General features: G+C 40.5%; 1 protein-coding gene across 1 annotated transcript in view; it reads right to left on the bottom strand.

Moving 5' to 3' along the window:
* CORIN (corin, serine peptidase) overlaps positions 1–26,218 on the bottom strand; it is a 377,616-nt gene that overhangs the window by 24,417 nt on the left and 326,981 nt on the right. Inside the window, exons 17-18 of the mRNA XM_077477533.1 lie at positions 17,988–18,110; positions 12,202–12,251 (exon numbers count right to left, since the gene is read on the bottom strand). Coding sequence (XP_077333659.1) covers positions 12,202–12,251; positions 17,988–18,110 — 173 coding nt within the window. The remainder of the gene's footprint in view (positions 1–12,201; positions 12,252–17,987; positions 18,111–26,218) is intronic.

Here is a 26,218-nt window from a genome sequence, read left to right as displayed (position 1 = left end):
ACACGGCCTGATTGTCCGCCGGACAATTTGTGAGTCAAAACTACTCTAAGTCCGTCGGACTTTTGGGGGAAAAAAGTCCGCCGGAGCCCACACACGGGCGGATAGTTTGATTGTGTGTATGCAGCATAAGACCCCATACAAATTATACTAAATATATATATATATAATATATAAACTTTTTCTGTCTGATTTTCTTTAGATTTACCAAAACCATGTAGTGCAAGGGCCTGTCTGACTGCATACAAATTGAAACTCTAAAGCCCCATACACACTATCAGTTTTTCTGCTGAGTTTTTCCTTCAGATTTACCAGAACCATATAATATGAGGTCAAACCTTAGGAGTTTAAATTTGTATGTAATCAGGCAGGGCCTTACACTACATGGTTTTGGTAAATCTGAAGGAAAAACTAAGCAGAAAAACTGATAGTGTGTATGGGGCTTTAAGGTTTCACCTCATTATATGGTTTTGGTAAATCTGAAGAAAAAAAATCTACAGAAAATTGGCTAGTGTGTATCTAGCTTTAGATTGTCCTGTATTTAGCACCATCCATCTTCCCATTAACCCTGACCAGCTTCCCTGTCCCTGCTGAAGAAAACCAACCCCGCATCATGATGCTGCCGCCACCATGTTTCACGGTGAGGACAGTGTGTTCAGGGTGATGCACGGTGTTAGTTTTTCACCACACATAGCATTTTGCTTTCAGGTCAAAAAGTTAAAATTTTGGTCTCATCTGACCAGAGCACCTTCTTCCACATGTTTGCTGTGTTCCCCATGTGGCTTCTCGCAAACTGCAAACGGGACTGCTTACGGCTTTCTTTCAACAACGTCTTTTTGCCACTCTTCCATAAAGACCAGATTTGTGGAGTGCATGACTAATAGTTGTCCTGTGGACAGATTCTCCCACCTTAGATGTAGATCTCTGCAGCTTCTCCAGTTTCCATGGGCCTCTTGGCTTCTTCTCTGATTAATGCTCTCCTTGCTCAGCCTGTCAGTTTAGGTGGTCTGCCATGTCTTGGTAGGTTTGCAGCTGTGCCATACTCTTTCCATTTTAGGATGATGGATTGAACAGTGCTCAGTCAGATGTTCAACGCTTTGGATATTTATTTTATAACCTAACCCTGCTTTAAACCTCTCCACAACTTGGTTTTATGATGCTGTTTGTTTACTAAGGTTCTCTAACAAACCTCTGATGGCTTCACAGAACAGCTGACATTAAAGTGAGATGAAATTACACACAGGTGGATGCTATTTACTAATTAGGCAGTTTCTGACGGCAATTGTTTCCACTAGATTTCAGTTAGGGGTATTAGAGTAAAGGGGGCTGAATACAAATGCACACCACACTTTTCAGATAGGTATTTGTAAAAAATTATGAAAACCATTTATCATTTTCCTTCCACTTCACAATTACTGCTTGGACCTTGAAGAAGGGGGGCACGCCCTGAAAGCATGTCCTGCAAATTTGGATGTTAGTGTAAATAAAAAAAGTATAATGGACAGTGATCAATAAGTATTGGGAACTGAAATAATGTGACCGAGTAGCCAATGTGGCTATAAATACTGGAGTATTTTCCCAACATCCATTAGAGCCAAGGAAGCCACCTGAATTAGTGGTGAAACATTTTCAACATTACAGAAGCCCTGTTCAATGTGACTAAATGCTACTAGCTGATTTCTGGCAGTATTTCCAAATAAATAGGTATAACTTTACTGTTTTTGTACCAAAAAAACATTTTCTGAGCTGGGAAGGAAATTGCCGGTGGGACCTCTTATCAGCAACTGGGTAATCAATTTTCTGTTTTCTTGTTTTTTCAGAGAAATATCTGTTTGTTTGTATGTGGACATCCTAGAACACACTTTACCTTATAGGCTCAATTTAGTAGAAAGCTCCTTAGTTTCAGAACAACCATTATTTTCAACAACGGTAGTCAATAAAAGAACAGAATAACAGCCAAGAGAATGATAAGAACAATCCTTATGACAAATAACACCTGTGTTCTAACTTACTGAACTGACCCTAGTGTGCTAAGGAGAATGTACTGACTTCTGTGCAAATAAACAGCCTGGCCTCTATGTCCCCTTGGAGTGAAACATTAAACTCATTGGAAAGGTAATTTACAAACTCCAAGGAGACTAGAAGGGTAATATGATGTATATGTCCGTTACTGATCTCAGATAAATCAATAGTGAGTGCATTATTCCATCACAAGATATAACCAGACCTTTCCACATAAAACTGACATGGCTCCAGGTTTATTTTCATTTGTTGCCCACTATAAATTATAAACATTGGAGGGTATAACTTTCTTAGATACATTTAACATTAACAAAAAATATGTATTTCGAGACACTGTAAGCCCCTGTACACACGGTCGGACATTCCGATGGAAAATGTCCGAACGGACCGTGTTGTCGGATAATCCGACCGCGTGTGGGCTTCATCTGACTTTTACCGTCGGAATGTCCGACCAACAAAGTTTGAGAGCTGGATATAAACATTTTCCGACAACATGATTGTAGAGAATTCCGATCGGACAAAGTGCCATGCATGCTCAGATCAAATTCCTAGACCAAAGCTATTGGCTACTAGCCTGAACGTAGTCCCGTCGTAACTAAATAGCGTCATCACGTTCTGAACGATTGGATTTTCCAACAACTTTGTCCGACCTTGTGTATGCAACACCAGTTTCGGACAAAATCCGTCGGAAAAAATCAGACAGATTTTGTTGTCGGAATGTCCAACCATGTGTACAAGGGCTTAGCCCTTGTACACATGGTTGGACATTCTGACAACCAAATCCATTGGATTTTGTCCGACGGATTTTGTCTGACGGATTTTGTCCGAAACTGTTGCATACACACGGTCAGACAAAGTTGTCGGAAAATCCGATCGTTCAGAACGTGGTGACGTTATTTCGCTATGATGGGACTACGTTCAGGCTAGTAGCCAATAGCTTTGGTCTAGGAATTTGATCTGAGCAATGCGTGGCACTTTGTCCGATCGGAATTCTCTACAAACGATCGGACAAAGTCCGATCGGATCATGTTGTCGGAAAAATTTATAGCCCTGATCTAAAACTTTGTTGGTCGGATATTCCGATGGAAACAGTCTGATGGAGCCCACACATAGTCGGATTATCCGACAACATGGTCCGATCGGACATTTTCCATCGGAATGTCCGACCGTGTGTACAAGGGCTTAGAGTGTTGGGTCTTAGGATGTAGCTAACAGCCCATATAACTTTCAGTATGTATAGGCCTTCGGGAAGGGCCTCACATAGAATAACACCAGCTCAGCGGTGATGGGCTTTGACTTCTTTACCCCATGCACCCCAAAACAGTAGCATGGGAATGTGGGGTGATTATTCACAACTATATAGTTGCTATTCTCTGCCCCATAAATGCATATATGTTCAACCAAGGCAAATATAGAGTAAAAATAGAGATACATTATAACAGAAATGTTTCCTGTTGTTTAATGAAGTAGCTAAAAATGGCAACGTGGGAATTACTGCATTGAAGTCTCCTAGAATCCCGTGCTCCTCTTACTCAGATTCAGCCCCTGCTTTGCTAACTTTAATTTTAAAATACTACTAGAATAGTGTCTAGTTTTTAAGTTAATATGAAATGTAACGGGCACATGATACTAAAAATATCGGAATAGAGGAGCATTATCAAAAATTGCACAAAAATAAAAATAAATGGTTACACCTCTGATTATAGGGTTCCTATAATAGTTACTGCACTGGTTAATGGAAAGTTCATGAGCAGGGTTTTCACTGTGCAACTGTACAATATTATTCCTATCCATCACTGTTATGCATGCCTGGATTGGATCTACCAAATATGCAAGATTTTCTTAAAGATTGTCTCCATTAATCATCCAATAATTAATAAAACCTGCAGAGAATAAAAGGGTACAGATGTAAAAAATGTATATCTTTGCATTTATTTGAGATGAGTTCTTCCTCAAGCTAGGCCTGATATCAGAGATAAATCTTCTTTAGGATTAACGCTGGATCTTAATTTTTGTTACTAAATTATAAAGACACATTTTGTACTGTTATTATTATTGTTGTAGCACTGGATCCAGCCAATTCATTCTGATTAATGGATCTCATGTCAGACTAATTCATTTATTTAAAAGGCTTTTCAGTCAAGCGTTGCATTTTCACAGTACCTGACCTGACTGTTACTGAAAAATGTCTGCTTTTTAAGTTTGATTTAAGCTCTATTTTCTCTTCCCTCTTCTGCATTAGATTCTCCTGAATCACTCCATCAAGAAGCAGCAGGCAACTGACCTCTATTATGTCCTCTGAACATCATTCCGGGTGTAAATGGAGTAAGTTCATAATAGGCTCAAATTGTATAACTGCATTTCTAATGGACTTCTATAGTTATTGCTATTAAAGTCCTTCCTGGTTTCCTACAATATCATTATCATCATTATCTAGCGGTTTGAACACAATAACATGCATCTCTGCCAAAGAAATGTGATTAAGTGGGGGTGTCCCTACATATTAACAGTTTCACTGATTAGCAAGCAATGAACTACTTGGGTTATTTTTAATATTACAATGATGCAACAGTGTAACTAGCAAACAAGACCATAATGTTATAATCAGGACCAAAAAATAAATGACTAAAAATCGTTTTGTTAGGTAAAAATAATTAGTACTGTAAATAAATATTATATTATATAGACCCAGCATGTGGAGATTTATGCTGCTTTTCAGAGGTCTTCAAGTTTTCTTCCCACCTCTACTTGTAAAAAACCTGTTTAACAGAGCTAAATAGCTCAAGATGAAATGTACACACACAAGTGAATGAGGCAAAGCAGTGACTTGTCCCCCCTCTCTCCCTTCTTTATGACTGTGTCTAAGCTTTCAAATGGACAGGGGAGGCTGAAGGTAAAACCCTTTTGTTTTTTTTTTTATCACAATAAAGTTTATTAAGGAAAATGAGATACAAACATAGAAATAAAAGCATTACATAAATTGTATAATTAACAAGGAAAGGGGGAAGGTAAGTTATAGACATCAAAGGCATCAATATCTGTTGAAATACATCCTATAAAAGCATCTTATGAATAAAATCATAACCGTACTTAGTTTGTATATGCCATAATATATATGGATATTAATAGAAATAAACCTATTTGTGTGCTGTAATAGTCTAGGTGAGAGTATTTGAAGTTTAAGTTATCATATTGAAAAAAAAAAACTACATAGTGGATAGGGGCAAATAACAGATAAAGTAATGAAACTTTCGTAGGAATCTTCAGTTATGACAGTAGGAAATAAACATGTGTATGAATCACATCATGAGATTGCGGTATAATTGTGTCTTACAGAAATTACGCCATGGTACCCACATAGGGCGAAATTGTGTGATAGCACCTCTTTTGATTGCAATGATTTCTTCCATGTCGTGGATAAGATGGATTTTACGGAGCCAGTCTCCAACTGAGGGAAGGGAGCTTGAGTTCCAGTGTAGTGGGATCAAGATTTTGGCTGCGTTGAGGAAGTGTCTAATTAGGGATTTTTTGTAAGCGCTATATGATAAGCTGTTTATGTGTAATAAGCACCAGGCAGCATCAAGGTTAGAAGGTGTACCTGTGATGTAGTTGGTCCAATATCGGACTTGTTTCCAGAATGGTCTTATGTGTTCACACTTCCACCAAAGATGTAGGAAGGAGCCTGTTTCAGAGTTACATCTCCAGCAAAGTCTGGAGTTTTGGTGGGACCAGCTATGCTTGGTGAGAGGGGTGATATACCATTGTGTGTGTATCTTATAAGAAACCTCCTGCATTTTTGTACTGAGTGCACATTTGTGTGTAAAGACATTTGCTTTTTCCCATTGTTTAGTGGAGAATTGGGTATCAAGATCTTTTTGCCACTTGGATTTATATTTGTCTCTTTCCGTTTTGCTTTGACAGAGAAGCCATTTATATAGTATAGAAGTTGTTTTCCTAATTGGGTTTTTCTTTAAGCATGTTAGTTCAAAGGAGGACAAGGGTCTAAAGAATTGATCTTTGCGTTTGTTGTTTGTTATGAAGTCATGTATTTGTCTGTATGACCAGTCTGACAAGGGATGTGATGGAAAGGATTTGTTAAGCTCTTGTCTAGGTTTTAGGTAGTTATTGTGGATACAATGTTTTATGAGTAACGGCTCAGAAGGGAATGAAGTGTACATCTTTGGGTTATTTAGGCCAGGTATGAAGTCAGGATTGTTGGCTAGTGAGGAAAGGGGTCCTGTGTCTGTTGATAACCCTAAGGGGATTGCAACTTTTTTAAAGATTTTTAAAGTGTTACCAATCGTAGGATGTTTTTTGATTGAAAGGGGGAGGTTGGAGTAGGTAGTCCATGGTAGGTGAGGAATGTCTAGGGAGGAGTGATCTTTTTCTAGGTTTACCCAGTCCTTATGATTTGCGTGGCAGTGCCAGTCTATGATCCTGGCTAGTTGTGCTGCTTGATAATATTTCCTGAAGTCTGGGATTCCCTTTTGTTGATTACAGGTGCCTGGGTTGCAAATGCACGCAAAAACTGTAGCATAGATGCTGCTAAAATTAAGGCAGCCGGATTGAAGGCAGCTAACTGTGTCTCTAATTTGCTTGATAAATGCCCTTCATAGCGCTCTAGAAATAGTTTGTCATATTATGGCCTACCCTTAAGCAGGCTATCCCCCTTCAGTCTATTATGAATGGTGCTGCTAGACTAATACACCTCACTAATCGATCCGTGACTGCCACCCCTCTCTGCCAATCCCTTCACTGGCTTCCCCTACCCCACCGTGTAAAATTCAAAATGCTAACCATAACATACAAAGCCATCCACAACATCGTCCCCATCTACATCCCCAACCTCATCTGCAGATACTGCCCAAATCGTCCCCTCCGCTCCTCCCAGGACCTCCTGCTTTCTAGCTCCCTTATTACCTCCTCCCATGCTCGCCTTCAAGACTTCTCCACAGCCTCTCCCATCCTCTGGAACTCCCTGCCCCAGTCTGTCCAATCTGCCCCTACCCTGTCCACCTTTAGGAGATCCCTGAAAACTCATTTAATTCAGGAAAGCCTATCCCACACCCACCTAACTGTCCCCGAGCCACCCCCCATCAAATCATTCTCTGCAGCTATTAATTTTTGTACCACCCCCTCCTTTTAGAATGTAAGCTCTATGAGCAGGGCCCTCCTGTATCTTTTGTATTGAACTGTACTGTAATTGTGTTTTCCCCCCCATATATTGTAAAGCACTGCGTAAACTGTTGTTGTAAATTGTGAATAATAATATAATAATAATAATCATAATTATACTGTATTTTTACTGGTAAAACAAGGGGTCAAATTATAAAAAAAACAACTGGTCTGCTGATCCTCCTCTTTTTGCAGCCCCCCCTCCCACTACATTGCTCCTGTGCTGTAGATCAGATGTGACATCTGCTAGTCCCCCCCCCCCACCTGGTCCCCCCAGCTCTTGTGATTCTAACCCACTCAGTCCTTTATCTCTCCAGTCCCTGCTCACCTCCTGTTATATTGTTCCCATGCTGCTCACCATATGTAACATCTGCAAGTTTCTCCTGCGCTGGTCCCCCAGCTCTGATGATCCTCCGCCACTCCTCCTATTTCTCTGGTCCCCACTCACCTTTCACTATAGCGGTCCCCTTTTTGCGTGAACCGGAAGTGACTACTGATGATGTCTTTCTGGTTCGCTTATTGGTTTCCCAGTGTATCCTGGGATATCTTATAAAACAAAGCAAAGCTAACTCAATAAAAAGCCGCTCAAATGTTGCAGGTGCTGTTAGCAAGCATTGTGATAGACTTCTATGGATGCTTTTGAGACGCTTTGAAGCACCAAAAAGGCAACATGGGATATAATTTTTAAAACAAAGTAAAGCAAATACAACAGTGTGAACACTGTATTTTATTTAGTGGTAGGTGATGTGATTGGTATTCAAAGTGCTTTAAAATAATGTGTCCAACGCCACATTTTGAAGAAATGTAAACGAGCCCTAATGCCTGTTTCATATGGGCTTCAGCTCGTATAACAGCAGCGTGAACAGCAAGTATTGACAAAGCATCTGCTGAGCTTTCAGCAAGGTTTGTTGAAGCATTTAACCACTTGACCGCCGGAAGATTTACCCCCCCTTCATGACCACGCCATTTTTTGCGGCACTACGTTGCCAACAACGCTGTACCCAAATAAAATGTATGTTCTTTTTTTACCACAAATTTAGCTTTCTTTTGGTGGTATTTGATCACCTTAGCAGGGTTTTTTTTTGAGCTATAAACAAAAAAAGACAGACAATTTAAAAAAAAAATTTTTTTTTACTGCTATCTGCTATAAAACATATCCAATAAAAAATCTGAAAAAAAAACTAATTTCTTCATAAATTTAGGTCAATATGTATTCTGCTACATATTTTTGGTAAAAAGAAATCCCAATAAGCGTATGTTGATTGGTTTTCGCAAAAGTTATAGAGTCTACAAACTATGGGGTATTTTTTTATTTTTTATTTTTTTACTAGTAATGGTGACTTATAGCGGGAGTGCGATATTGCAGCAGACATTCTGACACTTTTTGGAAACCAGTGATACTAATACAGTGCTAAAAACATGCACTATTACTGAACTAATGACACTGGCTGGGAAGAGGTTAAATATCTAGGGTGATTAAAGGGTAAAATGTGTGCCTAGCCAGTGTTTATGTGTACACAGTTTGCTGTTTTTACTAGGGGAAGAGATGGATTCTAGTCACTATTTTGTAGGGAAAGTAAATCCATGAATTCCCCGCAGACAGGACAGAGCTCTGCCTTGTCTCTGTGTGTTCTGGACGATCGGTAGGTCCCTGCAGTAATCTACTGGCCCGCAGCCACTGATTGACATCTGCTGTGTAAAATCACAACAGAGCCAGATCGCAATTGGTTAAATTACCATTCAGCTCCAGTCCAGTTTGTAAATGTTGAACACAGATTCTAATGGGTGTGTTGATTGCCACTTTAAACAAGCTGTTAGAAGGCTTCCAACAAGCTTCAAAAAAGTTCTGAAGCCTACTAGCAACACATTTAAAGTGGGAATCAATACTTCCATTAGGCTCTGTTTTCAACATTTACAAACTGAAGTTGAATAGTACTTTAAAAGCTTCAACAAAGCTTACTGAAAGTCCTGCAAATGCTTTGTCAACGCTTGCTGTTCACACAGGTCTTATAAAAACTGAAGCTCCTGTGAAACAGGCCTTAGATTTGTTCCTTTTGGGACAAGGTTTTACATAAATGAATAAAAGCAGATCATTGAAAGCACCTATTTAAGTGTTAAATGATTTGTCTCAACCTTCTAACTGTTACATCTGCAGGACAACTTGTTATGTTGGAAAAAATAACAGACTTACTGGCAGGACTAATATAACTACCGAGGGGGGCCATGCAGCCACTGGTGTAGCACAATTTTATTATAAAAAAAGTAAGCAGACAAATGTATACACTCACACTGGGAAAACAGGCAGTGAGAAGCAAGGGGAAGTCTCTTGGGAGTAGTCCAGGGAAAGCCAAAAACGCAGAGGACTGCTGGAGCAGCGAAGCTGGGGCTCAGATGTTCTTCTCGGACTGATAAGAACACTGAGCCTTGGCTTTGCTCCTCCAACGGTCCTCTGCGTTAACGGCTTCAGCTTTTCCTACTCCCCAGAGATTCCCCTTTCTTCTCACTGCCTGTTACCTGATGTGAGTGTATATATTTGTGTTGCCTCATACACACGATCAAATAATCCGGTGGAAAAGTCTGGCGGACAATCCGCCCGTGTGTAGGCCCCGGCGGACTTTTTTTACCCAAAAGTCCAGCGGACTAAAAGTATTTTTGCACTCCAATCTGTCCGCCGGACTCGCATTTCGGAGGACAATCCGGCCGTGTGTGTGCCAGTCCGCCGTACTTTTGAAATTAGCTGACTTTTTCCACCCGGAGAAAAGTCCGCTCATTTTGAGCGTGGCTCCAGGTAGCCGGGGCCAGCGAAGGAGGCGTTGCTGGCCCCGTCAACTGGTATGGATTTAAAGGGGAATCCCTACGCTGAAAAATCGGCGTGGGGTCCCCCCAGATACATATCAGACCCTTATCCGAGCACGCTACCCGGGTGGCCAGGAAAGGGGGTGGGGACGAGCGAGCGCCCCCCCCCCCCTCCTGAGCCGTACCAGGCTGCATGCCCTCAACATGGGGGGTGCCTTGGGGGAGGGGGGGCCGCGCGGCCCCCCCACCCCAAAGCACCTTGTCCCCATGTTGATGAGGACAAGGGCCTCTTCCCAACAACCCCGGCCGTTGGTTGTCGGGGTCTGCGGGCAGGGGGCTTATCAGAATCCATGAGCCCCCTTTAATAAGGGGGCCCCCGGATCTCGGCCCCGCACCCTATGTGAATGAGTATGGGGTACAATGTACCCCTACCCATTCACCTGTGAAAAAAGTAAAAAAAAAACACAAAACACAAGGGTTAAAATAGTTTATTGCACAACTCCGGGGGTCTTCTTCCGTCTTCGGGGGTCTTCTCGCTGGACTCCTTCGCTATCTTCTGCTCTTTTGCTAGCTCTTTCACTAGCGGAGGAGCCCGGCTTTCTTCTTCGCCGCCGCCCTCTTCTTTTCCGACTTCGGGGGTCTTGTCCCTCTCTGCGGTTCTTCTTGCCAGGCCACCGCGCCTTGCCTGGTCTTCTGTCACCGCTGCCGCTGACGCCATCTTCTGTTCTTCTCTTCTTCTCTTCTGGAGATGTTGCCTCGTCGCTGTCTCTGGTCACAATGGCAGGGACGCGGCACGCGGCGACTTATATAGGGACATCACCGGATGATGTCCCCGCCCATTATGATGATGTCACAGTCCCAGGGGACTTGGGGACAAGGTGCTTTGGGGTGGGGGGGCCACGCGCCCCCCCTTACCCAAGGCACCCCCCATGTTGAGGGCACATGACCTGGTACGGCTCAGGAGGGGAGGGGGGCGCTCGCTCGTCCCCACCCTCTTTTCTGGCCGGCCGGGTAGCGTGCCCAGATAAGGGTCTGATATGGATCTGGGGGGGACCCCCACGTCGATTTTTTGGCGTAGGGATTCCCCTTTAAGTCCATACCAGGTGACGGGGCCAGCGACGACTCCTTCGCTGGCCCCGGCTACCTGAAGACGTGCTCAAAATGAGCGGACTTTGCTCCGCATGTGTGGGCGAGTCCGTTCATTTCAAAAGTACGGTGGATAGTCCGGTGGACTTAGTACGCCGTATTAGTCCGCCGCAAAAGTACCGTGTGTGGGCAGGTAGCTCGCTCGGAAAGTCCGGCGGACAGTCCGGCGGAAAGTCCGCCGGATAGTCTGCTATGTGTGTACGCGGCATGTGATTACTTTTTTTAATAATATTATTATTATTATTATTATACAGGATTTTTATAGTGCCAACAGTTTTACGCAGCGCTTTACAATATAATTAAATAAATAGAATTGTGCTACACCAGTGGCTGCTTGGTGGTTCACTTTCCTTCCCCTATTTTGTTACAGAACTTGTGTTCCCAGCCCTACTTGCATGGGCCCTGATTGTTAGTGACTGAGATGATCACTTTATTCCTAACCTCTGGTAATATATGATGCTATTTTAGCTGAGTACATTGAGATAATTGTCCCTATGGTAACTTGTGCAGAGTCTAGGGTAGCATAGACAAGGGTAGTGCCAAGTGTGTTTTTCTGTTTTGTCAAATACAACCACCACATTTAGTAATCGGTAGGGATGAGGGGTTTGCAGTGATTCCATAACTCTAAAAATGATGGGATTGTCCATTGCAGCCTTTCTCAACCTTTTCAACACAGAGGAACCCTTGAAATAGTTCTCTGGTCTCAAGGAACCCCTTCTAAAAATTAGAAATCTACAACTCATGATACATTAATGTGATGGTCAGTGGGAAGAATGGTCCTTATACTTGTGGTCATTGGGAAGAATTACCCCCTTACAGATGCTGAAGGAATCCCTAGCAACCTCTGGAGGAACCCTGGTTGAGAATCACTGGTCTATTGGGTCAAACAAAATCTTGAGTAGCACTACAAAATGATCTGAATGACTGATATGCCAGACTATCAATGGAAATAGGAAGGATGGTCCCATGGCTTATACTTAGCAATAAGAAAAACAGTTCTATACAGCTAATGTTACTAGATGTTCACCTAAATGAGGTACATAAAACAACAATGTGTTTATTTACCTTCCTTGGTGCATAGAAGTGAAATTTTGCTTCTACTTTCACACGGTTGCCTAGAAAGAAAAAGAAAGCTGTGTGGGTGACAGATATAGTACGAGAAGATATGGTATCATCGTGGACAGGAGTTTTTATCTATAAAAGTTTATGAATTACAAGTTAGCGAACCTATTTGTAAAGGCAAACAATTTTATTGGATTGAGGATTACAATATCAGTACTCTAACAGAGCAAATGTGGAGATTGTGAGGCTCAACTGAAACAAATATTTAAAACTGGTTATATTAGTAGTGAAGGTTAATTAGTCATTTACAAGGATACAATTTACTCTGATTATGTTTTTTTAACAATATTATCACTCCCATCGTTGTACACACTCAGTACCATAAAATATCACAAAACACATCCTTACTTACAGGTGGAATGGTGAAACTAAACTTCAAGGAAAATTCGGCTTTCCTTGAAAAATTAAGATAACATACTATATAATTGCTAAACAACTCAGTTTACGTTGAAATGTTATTAAAAACTAGCTTAACTACATAAAAAAATGTTTCCACCAAGACCTAGACTGCAGAACCAGTTGGAGATCCTTGTAAGGAACCCGACTCACCAATGTATCCAGTGTGACTGAAGCAGAGAAATCTTGACTTAGCTCATTTCCCAGTGTAAGACAGCAATTGTGTTTTGGGTGTACCCCTTGACCAGGTTGCTATAATTCCTTGTCCAGGAAATTAGTTGTATAAAATATTACACTATTCTATTCTGGTGGGCATTCACTGTCTCAAAATAAAAATGACCTTTCAATTAAAGTTTATCTCCAGGCCTTTTTTGAATACAGAGGGGAAAGGTCTGACCCTCTGTCAAGTCTTTAATGCTAATGGATAAAGAAGGTGTCACACTATCCCTTTAAAATAATAGTATCACTAATATAAACTCAATGAGAATCAACAACAAACAAATAAATAAGGATGTTAAAAAATTTAACTGTACAACAAATAAATATATCAGTGAACATAATGGAAAATAAACTGCAATAAGAGTGAAAAACACTTATAAATGCACAAAAAATTCCCTCGACACGTTTCGTCACAACCAACTTCATCATGGGGCACAGGAGTTAGTTGTCGGATGACAATGTTGGCTTTGATAAAACACGTTAGATGGTGCTTAGCGGGGACACTCAGGTAAGCACAGATTTTTTTAAATTTTCAAGTTTTTAATGTTGTCTGTATCCCCTTTGAGGAGGGTCACTCTGTTTGTCCTGATGTCTATTGTCATCAAGATATAAAGTGGGTGAGCTTCAGGTTCAGTCCAGTGGAGAGTATGACCCAAGCTCTAGCTGTTTAAGGTTCTAAAAACCCACGATTTGATTTGTTCATCCACCTGAACCCTGCTGCAGGTGGAAGTGATACATTTAGTGACAGTTTCACTACCACCACTAAATGATGGTGGTGCTGGCTGACCTGCAGCCTGTTGGCCATTTTTTGCTATTTAGCACTGCACTACTTTAACTGGTAATTGCGCAGTCATGCAACACTGTACCCAAATTAAATTTATACATTTTTTTTTCATTTTTATCATTTTTTCACACAAATAGAGCTTTCTTTTGGGGGTATTGATCACCACTGGATTTTTTCTTTTTTATTATATAAATTAAAAAACTGAACATTTTGAAAAAAAACTATATTTTTACTTTCTGCTATAAAATATATACATTTTAAAACAAAAATTCTGCCAAAATGTATTCTGCTACATTCCCAATAAGTGTATATTCATTGTTTTGTGGGAAAGTAGCGGTACGTTGCTTTGCCTGAATGGGCTGCCTTTCCGCAGTATATTGCAGGTGGGTGGTCCACCAATAGTTCATTGTTTATGGCTATGCTGCCACCCTTTAGTCACACTCAATTTTCTATGTATCCTCCTCCTTTATAGGTGTATCTTCCTACCTCATTGTGAGTTCCTGTATTATTCCTGCACGGAGGCTCGGAAAGAAATATTCCATTTGGGCCTTCAAACACTAATGTCAATATTTACTGTATCATATTGTTTGCCTCAACTTGCCTGCACGCAATAAAGATATTTGTGGATGCCAAGTGTTTGGTGAGTTCAGTCACCTGATGAAGTCTGTTGACGGTCATTGACTCTGCTGCATTCAGGCCAAGCATGGAGGTCTCAAGAGATAAGACACCATTACAATAACTGGAGTCCAAATAGGAGGACTTTGGCCTGGGCACCACAACCAACTAGCCCTTTCATAATAGGGGCACATTTTTGTAGGCTAAAGTAAGTATATTATGGGACTTGTGCTATGGTGCTATATTGATTGGTGGGCATCATGAAAAGTGGCTTTTTCTAAAGGACATATTTTATTGGGGCACACATTTTCACATCTCTCTGCATCAGCTTCCTTTGCAACTCTTGGCATTCTGTTGTATGACATTCCAGAGTGCAAAGAATTCAGAGCTGGAAGATTTCCATTTGCCAGACCATGTCACTGGGAGGGAGCATACCTGGGCGGGTCAAGGTCAGGAGAGAGACAGGAAACAAGGGTAGCATGGAGCAAAGTACTGGTAGCAGGGTACAGGGAACTGGTCACAGGAGCAGGTCTTAAGAGCAGGTACAGGAGCAAGCATCAAGATCAGGCAGGGACAAGGCTCACAGGAACATTGAAGCATTGAACTTCAGTCAAGGGTGGGATTATATACCTTCCAGCAGCCCACATCAGGTGCAGCCAAATTACTCAGACAGTTCAGCAGGTGGGAGACACCCACTTGTGGCCACTAGAACAGTGCCCTTTAACTCCGGGAGCAACCGTGCCACCAGCAGAAGACCCAGGTAATGACACAACTCCTGACAGCAGGTCTGTGTAGACACAGGTAGATACTGTATATAATGCCCAGCATGTGTCTCTGATCACTCACATCAATGTCTGAATTGAACTCAGGGCCACCACCACCAATATATGCTAGAAGTGCTGGCCCAGTGGAGCACATTCTACTATGCCTCTGAGCTTAGGAACACAACACTAGCAATTCAGAAAGATGTGAAAAACAGCAAAAAGACATGGACAATCCCGATTATTCATAAGAGCAGCATACTTCTGAGACAGCATTTCACAATCCTTAAAAAGGAGTTTTTCTGCTTTTCAGTGTTTGGTAGAATTAGCAGCAATAATGAACTGTTGAAGAATCAATTTATTAATCCCAAACTTTACTCTTTTCTCTGCTGCTGTAATTCCTAGTTTGTATTTCTTTTTACTTTGAGATGCTAAACAACAACATTAAAAAAACCTCAGTTTGGAATTGTTTCTGCTAAATCATAAAAATAGCTTAGTGGAGCTGCCAGCATCATATTAATTAAACACAATTCAAAAGTCCTCTTTCTACAAAAAAAAAAAAAAGAAGAAAAGAAGCATTTTGAGCATATTGTATAATGTAATATAAAACAGACCTACAAGGGTGTTCCCATCTTAAGTTAATTTCTAATATTTTTTTTGGAAGGATCCATGCTTCACTTAAAATCATCAATATTGTAGTAATTATTATTCCTATGATTAAACAGAAATATTGCCCATGTTTAACTGATGCAATAGCACATATAAAAGTTGTACACACTGGCAATAAGGCCAATTTAATTGTGTAGTTATGTGCATTCAGGGTCATAACTAATTATGTTTTTTAAAGCCTCACAATAACATTTTTACAATGATTTTAAACATGAATAGGGATTATAATATAACTGCTGTAATGACTTAATATACAAGGGACATGATAGATTTTGATGACTAAAGCAAAGAGACATTACATTTAACATGCCTACTTGCAGTGGAAAGAAAACAAAATAGAAGCTTGAGATACCTACCATGATAAAAATAATATTTGTTTTCGGGTTTCTGAATGATGGTAAACGGTACTTACAAACTAGGTATAAAAATAAAAGTTTTTCTACTTTAAAGTTTTACATTTTGCACTGTTGGCGGCTGAACAAAGCAGCTGGAGAACAAAACAAAGGTGTTCAAGTGCTTCTAGGGAGGTGATTATGTAAACCAGTTGATTTACTTTGCATGGGAAAGGTATAGGATTACTTTAAAGCTGGCCATAGATGGGTTCGATCCATCCACAGCTGTTCCCATTTGTGAAAATTTGATCTGATGACTAACTTCCCATGAACAGGCTTGTTGGGAAATTTTCATTTGATCAATACTGCAACCAACTGGCTGCAACTTTTTTTCAGTGTATTCTGACAGGGGAGGAATTTTCGGCTGTCAGAATTCCATAATACATTGGGAAGATTCCTTCATCCACCTCGCTTGTATCGATGGGCTAATTCATCCAGTTTTTTTGGACCAGCCCATTGGCTGATAAAAAAACAACTAACCCATGCATGGCCAGGGGTCTAGTGTCTATCAGCGTGCATTAAAGTTATACTAAAGTCATTTTTTTTGTTAAAAATAACAAACATGTTATACTTACCTGCTCCGTGCAGTGGTTTTGCACAGAGCAGCCCAGATCCTGCTCTTCTCGGGTCCCTCTTTGGTGCTTCTGACCCCTTCCTCCTGTTGAGTACCCCCACAGCAAGCAGCTTTCTATGGGGGCATCTGAGCCACAGCTCCGTGTCCATTCAGACACGGAGCTGCGACCCGGCCCCACCCCCTCTCTATCCTCATTGGCTCACTGACTTTGATTGACAGCAGCAGGAGCCAATGGTGCTTTGGTGCCATCTCAGCCAATGAGGAGGGAGAGTCCCGGACAGCCGAGTCTCTCGTGCAACATTGCTGGATCAAGATGGAGTTCAGGCAAGTATTAGTGGGGCTGCTGCACACAGAAGGTTTATTTATCTTAATGCAAAGAATGCATTAAGATAAAAAAAAAAACACTACTGACTTTACAACCACTTTAAGAACAAGAACATTGTTTTTTATACAAAATATAAAAAGCAAGAAATTGATTTGATAAATTGATTTTGGTAGTCAAATAGTCTACGGGGCAATTCAAACGACAATATTTACTATCATGACCATGAAAAAAGCAAATGTGTGCCCCACTGTTCTCTACTTATGCTGCTGGCATGAACTGACACCACAATTTATAGCCTATACGTTTCTTTCTAACCTACACCGAATGATAATGGTACATTTGTCAGCTGGTCCTCTGTATGGCCAGCTATGGTGTGGCTCACTGACAATTCTTATATTTGATGTTGTTGATCGATCTACGATAGGCTGGGAATGTCCATTCTGTACAGATAGCGAGAAGGAATTTACTGAGCCATTTTAGACTGTTTTCATTGTGCATATTTCCACCTGGACAGGCAACCTTATAAAGGGACACATAATCTTTTTACAAGGTCAATTCCCAGACACAAGTGTCCACCATTCCATGGATCATAAAAGTTCTTGCCATTGTGCACACCTCCTGCACCTGCGTGGTAGGACCCCATGCCAGATACTGTATACTGAATAGAGTATACATGCAGAGGAAGAAGCAGAACATCTACAGGACTGCAACATGAGCTGAGGGAATAAAGTAATAGCATAATATACAATACATCACAAAATATGTACAGCACTCAATTTCTGTCTCTAACGCACTTTACAGTCATAGGTCCTCTCCAAGAAAATATATACTTGATCTGAACTGATGTATCAATTTTATGGATTGTTGCAGAAACCTATGGAGCTTTCAGTCCAATGCAACTAGGCACTTTGTGGAAACTGGAACTAGGGTATCAGTGCTCCAACACCATAAACTACCTGATACTGTCATCATTATCAGTTTGCACATAACTTACCCTTTTATTAGTAGTTCATGAAAGGTTGATCCATTTTGTAGTTTCCAGTCAGACTTTAAATGCAGCCAGTCATTGTTCTTGTAGTGATGATAATCTGGTGTGACCGCTGTCATTGATGGACCCCTGACATAAGAAAAACAACCTGAATTATATCTCACAGCGGGTATTAAACATATACTGTGAAGAACTGGTTAGTTATCCAGTAGGGCTGTACACCCTACTACCCACATCTCTTATAAACCTGTGTACACACGAATCTAGGTTAGGAAAACAAGGAACTGTTTGGTGTAAAAGATCCTGTCAAAGGGGTGATGCCTTAGATGCCTAAGGTAGCAGGCTGCAGTGATAGGACCCTGGCTAGGTACGTACACAAATGTCTGGGGCAGCCAAAAATCTATAGCGGTCTCTTAAGATCACTTTAAGTGCTCATGCACACAGGGTGTTTAAATTTGTCCTCCAAATGCCTTTTACTCCTGGCAGGAAAAGGTAACTTAAAAATGAGCCAAAAGCCACCTAAGGTGTGTTTGGACGTGTCAAATGTGTGAGCGGTTTTGAGTTTCGTTGTCCAGAATATTATTATTCTGGCCACTAGAATGAATGAATACTCAAATGCAAACACACGTTTAGGTGAGTCATTTTTTTTTCTAGCCAAAAGCTCCTCCCTTGAACACTCTGGTGATGTCTTTTTTTTCCAGCCTGTGAGCACTCCTCTTCTAGTACACTTGTATAGTAAATGCATACATGTGCATGGACACATAGATTAACATAGAGGTGCTTTTGCAGGCAGAAAACACCAAACATCAATAAAAGTGGCATTTTAGCCCAGTGTGCACAAGCCCTAACACTTTGAAAATCTTCATACAATTTGCCCTACTTTGTGTTGGCTAGTCAGTGTGTATGTTTTTTACAGCATTACAAAAGAAATGACAGGTAGAAAACATCACTTTTGAACACTTTTTAAACATGTACCTCAGAGCTGTGCCTTTTGTTTTTTTTTCTAAAAAGTGCATAAGGCACTATATTTACATGTTTTTTACTTGATTACTCAAAATTGGAGAGTTATTATTGATCCCTGTTGCAGCTTTCCACTGGTATTTTTATTTGCTTGGCAGACTAATATTGGGCTGCACTACCAGGTTTTACCTGCAGGTGGTGATGTCCATGAAATATAAAGTCGCAGGTCACTGCCCCTACTAAATAAAAGAAGTGATGGGGAATCTCTGTTACCACAAATGTCAATTGTAATTAATTCTAGAAAACATTATTGTAGTAGTAGTAGTTTTCAGTAACAAGATATATCTGCTTACTTTCAATATTTTTTTATTGAAAGTCTAACTAAGCTTAGGTTCACACTGAATGCGGATTTGAAATTCTGCGAGTAGAGTACAGCTGAACAGCTGAACGATTTCAAACTGGCATTTCAGTCCAACTTCGGGAGTGATTTGAGAGACATCTGTGCGGGTTCATGCACAGATGTCTATTCAAATTCCCCCCCCCCAAGTTACCAAAAGTTGTGCAGGAACTACTTTTGGGAATCTGTGACTTTGTGGAACTGCACCAAACTCTTCAATTCTGGTAATTCTGGTAAAGTCAATATTGCCATTAAGCCTATGTGGGAGAGAGGAGAAGACTTATCTGTATATCCTCCGTGTATATCACATTTCAGTTGATTTATTTTTTAATACATATCAGATCTACTCCAATCTGAAGAAAAGCCAATGCTCTTTTCTATTTATTCCTTGAAGATTGATTGTATTCCAGAGTAACATAAGGGTGCAATGAGGGGCAGAAGCTATAGATTGTATTTCAGAGTAACAGAAGGGTGGATTAAGAGGCAGAAGCTATAGATTGATTGTATTCCAGGGTAATATAAGGGTGTAATAAGGGTGGATTAAGGGGCAAAAGCTATAGGTTGATTGTATTACAGGGTAACATAAGGGTGAATTAAGGGGCGGAAGCTATAGATTGATTGTATTCCAGGGTAATATAAGGGTGTAATAAGAGGGGATTAAGGGGCAAAAGCTATAGGTTGATTGTATTACAGGGTAACATAAGGGTGAATTAAGGGGCGGAAGCTATAGATTGATTGTATTCCAGTTGATTTATTTTGTAATACATATCAGATCTACTCCAATCTCAAGAAATTTATTCCTTGAAGATTGATTGTATTCCAGGGTAACATAAGGGTGCAATGAGGGGCAGAAGCTATAGATTGATTGTATTCCAGGGTAACATAAGGGGGGATTAGGAGCAGAAGCTATAGATTGATTGTATTCCAGGGTAACATAAGGGTGTAATGAGGGGCAGAAGCTATAGATTGATTGTATTCTAGGGTAACATAAGGGTGTAATGAGGGGCAGAAGCTATACATTGATTGTATTCCAGAGTAACATAAGGGTGTAATAAGGGTGGATTAAGGGGCAGAAGCTATAGATTGTATTCCAGGGTAACATAAGGGTGTAATAAGGGGCAGAAGCTATAGATTGATTGTATTCTTGGGTAACATAAGGGTGTAATGAGGGGTAGAAGCTATATGATAAACCTATATACACTGTATATCTATATAATAAAAATATCAGAAAGATTTTAAATAAATCAGGCAGATGTGTTAAATTAGCTTTGTAATATGTTTGTTTTTTAGTATTTTTTTTTAAGGTGATGGTGTATTTTAGTGTCCCTTTAAATCAGAGAAAGACAAATCACCTTGCTGAAAACTGAACTGCAAACCTTGAATTGTGAATTAGCTTGGAAAATGACTGTGAATTATTGGAGGTTATTATGTTGCCATGTCCAGCACACTAACACAGCAGGAGTTTCTGTGCATCAATATTGGAATTCGATATAGCCATAGCCTGTACTTATCCAGCGATTGGACTGATATATTATTGTGTTTGTAGTATTTCCCAGCTTTAAGTCATGGCTTTGCACATAATTCCTTGTTAGATAAGTATAGTACAACTTGGACGACACAGCCGCATTGGAAATAAAATCTTGGCACCGCGGCAAGTTATAGCTGCCACATGAGAATGATTCTAGTGTAACTGGCAAAGCCAAATAGTCTCCAGTGCCCAGATCTTAGTCTGTATATTGCATGCTGTATTTCTTATAATCCTTGCCAAGCTTATTAAATGATTATCACCTCTGACCCTTGCCAGGACCTGTTTGAAGGATGCCAATAAAACGTACCACAATACAGTTCTACTTTGAAATCAGATTTTCTAGCTGCACAGCTCAATCTGTAACCTGCCATGCAACTTAATATCAAAGTGAAAAATTCAAGGAAGGAAACCCAGGGATTGATTGTCCAAAGTAATCAGTCAGATTCCGCATTTTCATTTTCCCAAATGATTTACATATAAAATCTGTTTGGTGGCAATAGAGGACTGTTCCATTGTTCATAAATTTTCTTCCTTTCAGTTTTGAACACGATCCCTATATGCAAAATGTATCACTTTATAGCAAATAATCAGAATCATTTTTTTTGCCAAAGTCAGATCGGCTGATGTGTGTCTTTGATATGTGTTCATTATTTACACAAGTCACTGCAACTTTCACTTTATTAACCTCCCTGGCGGTACCATTATTTCGGATTTTAGGTGCTAAAAGCGGTACCATTATTTTGCATGAAAATTTGGCGTTTTATATTGTAGTCCTGCAATTCTTAGGAATAACTCTCTTAAATCTGTCCAAACCAGAGTCTAGCAGACATCCCAGGTATAATAAAGTTTGAAAAATTAAATCATAAATTATAATATAATAAATAATTATGAATAATTGTACCAAATAATAATATAACAATAATAAAAATTATTCAATAATGTAATCTAATCAAAAACACTGAAATTTGCCGAGTTGCAGAATTGTCACTGTCATTACTTTTCAGTATTTGATGACGGATCTCCCCACAAATCACTATCGCTCAATTCTGCGAGTCATTCTAATTTATTATCGCTGTTTTCTAGCTGGTCTAAAATCATTTTTGATGTACAGTGACAGTTTTGGTTGCTATGGACAATCTCCAGTTTCCAGGCATAAAGAACAGTTTTTACAATATAAAACTGCATGCAGGACACTGGGCAGACCACTAGGGACAAAGGGGATGTGAAATATTTACATACAGCAATGTAATCTGTAAGATTACATTATACTGTATGTATACTGTTTATTTCACTTTTTGAATTTGGCGCCGATCTCCGTGCCCGTGCGTCGCAACGCTCGCAGGGCACGGAGATCGCCGATGTGATAGATCGAGCGAGGCACGGCTCGCTCGTACAGCGGGGAGACATCGCTGGATTCGAAGGAGAAGGTAAGGAAACCTCCTCCTGGATCCAGCGACGCTGTCCCGAGTCTGACTCGGGGATACCGATTTTGGTATAAAAAATCCACCCCGAGTCAGACTCGGGAATACCGTCAGGGGGGTTAAAGTGGAATTCACTCTCCCAATTTACATTGATTATTCATATTCCTCATGCTGGCTAGCATTAGTAAATAGATAGGAAAGTATATGTTTTTTTACATTTCTTCAGTTACTTCCAGGTTTCTTACCTAGGCAAATGATGTCATACATCCCACGAGTCACTGAGAGGGAAGGGGAGGAGTAGGGATTTTTGTCAGCTAAACACACTCTCCTGCATGCATACTTGAGCTAAAGGGCAGATAGATTCCGGGAAGTAAATACTATATGAATCATCTGCCCTTACTCAAGACAACAGCCATGACTAGAAAAGCTAGGGGGTTGGTTTTCAAAGTGATTACTCAACAAAATAAAGCATGGAGACAAGGATGGCTTGGTGGGTTTGCTTTGAATATTACAAATAAATTAAATAGTAATTTTGGTTTGTGGTGCTCAGATGCAGTGAAGATTCACTTTAAACATAACACAAGTCAAACAGCCTGATACATATGGGCATACAGTATTCCTAAAACAGAGATAAACATGTCATTTAAAGTTGGCTTTGCACATCTTTAATAGTTACAGGATATCATACCAATGCAATGTCTTTGAGTTTGTTTACCCCTATGTACATAAAGTTCACAGAGAGTTCTGTAGCATTATTATTATTATTACAATTAAGTTTTTTTTAATTGTGCTTGCTGAAATTACTAAAAGGTTTACCATCCATATGGTATCGAATGTAAGCTGCACTATACATGTATTAAATATACACTCCATACATAGAGCTCTATAAGAAAATGCCAACCCCCTGGAAAACCCAAACTGGAAATGTATGTTAAAGCAAACTTTTCCTGAGAGGCAAATGGGAGCTGTCATTGACAATCCTGAAAAATAAATATTAAACCTGTTGTTGCAGTTCTAAATGACTTCTAGACACACCTTTTTCTTGCCTGCGATGCCAAAATGGCAGTTGTTCTAAATAAATGGTCCTGAAGCCAACTGCGAAACCCACACTTCCTGGAGTGTCAGTTTCTTTGGCTCTCCTGCAGCTCTCACTACTGATCTCCACACCACTTGTGTCTCATGTAATATATGGACTAAACCTTGTAGGGGGATGTATATATTTTCGTTGTAGTCAGAGTCTTCATATTGAAACGATAACCCCTAACTTACAAGACCTGCGGTGTGCCTTGGTCTGACTGGCCAGTATACCTGAAAAGAGGGCATACCCTGAAAGTATGAGAAATGAAAATAAAATAAGGGGCCTCAGGTGGGTGGCAGCCAGAAGCATGAGCAGATGCTGGCCTGGCAGGGGAGGAGGGCTAAATAGTCCCAGACTCCTCCCACAAATAAAAATGGTAAAACCTGATCCTTAAGACCATAAAAAAAGTGTTATGCCCAGTACACATATGTGGAATTTCTGTCGGAAAAATCTTGGATGTTTTTTTCGATGGAATTCTGCTCAAGCTTGGCTTGCATACGCACGGTCACACAAAAAATCTCAGAACTTTCAACCGTCGAGAACGCGGTGACGTACAACACTACGACAAGCCAAGAAAATGAAGTTCAATGCTTCCGAGCATGCGTCGAATTGTTTCCGAGCATGCACAGGAATTTTGCGCGTCAGAATTGCTACAGACGATCGGAATTTCCATTCAGAACTTTTTCCGTCTGAAAAATAGAGAACCTGCTTTCAATCTTTTGCTGGTGGAAATTCCACCAGCAAAAGTCCGATGGAGCATACACATGGTCGGAATTTCCGACCAAAAGCTCACATCGGACTTTTGCTGGCAGAATTTCCGATCATGTGTACGGGGAATTGGTCTTTCTAATAGAAATGGTGGCTGCAAGGTTAACCAGTACAGAACGGACTATGTCTAGACAGTAAGCCTCTAAATGTCCTAATGTGCATGGACACATAGGATAAACCCAATTCATGAAATTTGAGCTGGGCACATATATCTGCAGTATTTTGTTATCCATCTTCAAAGCACTATATCCCATAGCTGTCCCTTGCCCCGTTCTTCTGTTATCAGCCTGATAACTCCTGACAAGTTCTCCATCACATATGATAAAAGCAGCCGGAGTTTTGTGTTGGGGAAGATGCTGTAAATAGATTAGCAGAGCCCTGAACTATTCAAGGGGCAGAGCTGAAAGTCTCTACCTATGAGGAGAGGGGGTGTGTGCCTTTCCTCCAATCAGCTGTCTTGGCTGTATGCCCAGGCTTCACTGCAGTGCTTACTAGAAAACAAAATCTTCTAACACATGACAAACACAAGGAAGACATTGAGGACTGTAGAGACACAGGCAGGGGACAACCGTCCAGGCTGTTGGTGTCAAATCCATAAGGAGGGACACTGCATCCTGCCACAGAACTGTAAAGCCCCGTACACACGAGAGGACTTATGTCCGACAGACTTCCGAAGGAGTTCTGCCGGAGTTCCGACAGAGTTCTGATGGACTTTTCGACTGAGCGGACTTGGCCACACACAATCACACCAAACTCCGACGGATTTGAACGTGATGACGTACGACTGGACTCGAATAAGGAAGTTCATAGCCAGTAGCCAATAGCTGCCCTAGCGTCGGTTTTAGTCCGTCGGAATAGCATACACACGAGTGAATTTTTCGGAGGGACCGGGTCCGGCGGAGTTCCGTCTGAAAAATTTGAAGCATGTTCCATATCCTAAAGTCCGTCAGACTTTTGCGAATCAAAAGTCCGTTGCAGCCCACACACGATCGAATAGTCTGACGGAATCATTCCGTCGGACTTTGGATGTTGAAAAGTCCGCTCGTGTGTACGCGGCATTAGTGTGTCCAAATTCTCTTGTAGGTGGCAGCATAGCTCAAATGTCTCTGGATTCTGCCCCGTTAATGAAGAAATGTATCTATTCTTTTTTTTAGACAGATAAATATGAAATCTTCCACTAGAATGTTTAGCATGGCCTGTAAACAAAGTTTCATGCACATACTAATTTTAAATAAAAAATAAATAAAGTGTCAAATAAAGATATTGTAAAAATAATTATTAAAAAGAAACATTTATAAACCACGCTTACCATGGGGGAAGAACAGACTTATTTTTATGCTCCTTACAGAGTTCCTCAAAGTCCACTGGCACCTAAGGCAAAAATGACCAAACTGTGACCTACCTTCAAGCTTTAGATGGTGCATGCCTGCATGTCTGTGCATACAGTGAATGGACTTGCACAGAAATGACATGCTGCCAGGGGTGCCTGCTTTTGGTCCATGAAAAACTGGATGGCAGGTTTGAGGGATAGTTGATTCAATGTGGTTTAGTTATGAGCTTGGAAAAACGGAACCTGTTTTTCCATTAATATGATGCTAACCAAAATTTCTTCTTCTCTCAGGGAACTAAGATATAATATACCATTTTCATGTGTGATTTTTGTCTTTTATCAGAGCACCACTTTTATGCTTCAGAAACAAAGCACTGTGAAAATATTTATCAATGAAATAGAGGCATTTCGTTATTTTGTGTATGTTTAAAAAAATGTGTTGCAATGTATTTACGAATGAAGGCTGGAAATGTTGCTTGTAGCCTTCATTCATACAGTAGCTATTGTCTGCACTTCTAATACACAGAGTGTGAGCTATTTGTTAATTTACAAGTGTAATCTGTAAGAGAAGTGTGTGCAGGCACCTTCCCAGCCTTTTCACAGGCCCAGGCTTAGTCAGGAGGTACTTTGTTGTGCTCAGACAACTTTAGCATTCCCTGGTACTTCACTTGTTCTAAATTCTTCTATCTTGTAGTGTTGATAGTTTTTAAGGTTTACATGATTTCAAAATGGCATCCCTTGTTAAAGAGGAACTG

This window comes from Lithobates pipiens, unplaced genomic scaffold, assembly GCF_037356315.1.
Source record: "Lithobates pipiens isolate NorthernLeopardFrog02 unplaced genomic scaffold, aLitPip1_a1.2 Scaffold_13, whole genome shotgun sequence".
Lineage (NCBI taxonomy): Eukaryota > Metazoa > Chordata > Amphibia > Anura > Ranidae > Lithobates > Lithobates pipiens.
The sequence above is the reverse complement of the archived record's forward strand: the minus strand, read 5'-3'. Positions and strand labels throughout refer to the sequence as shown.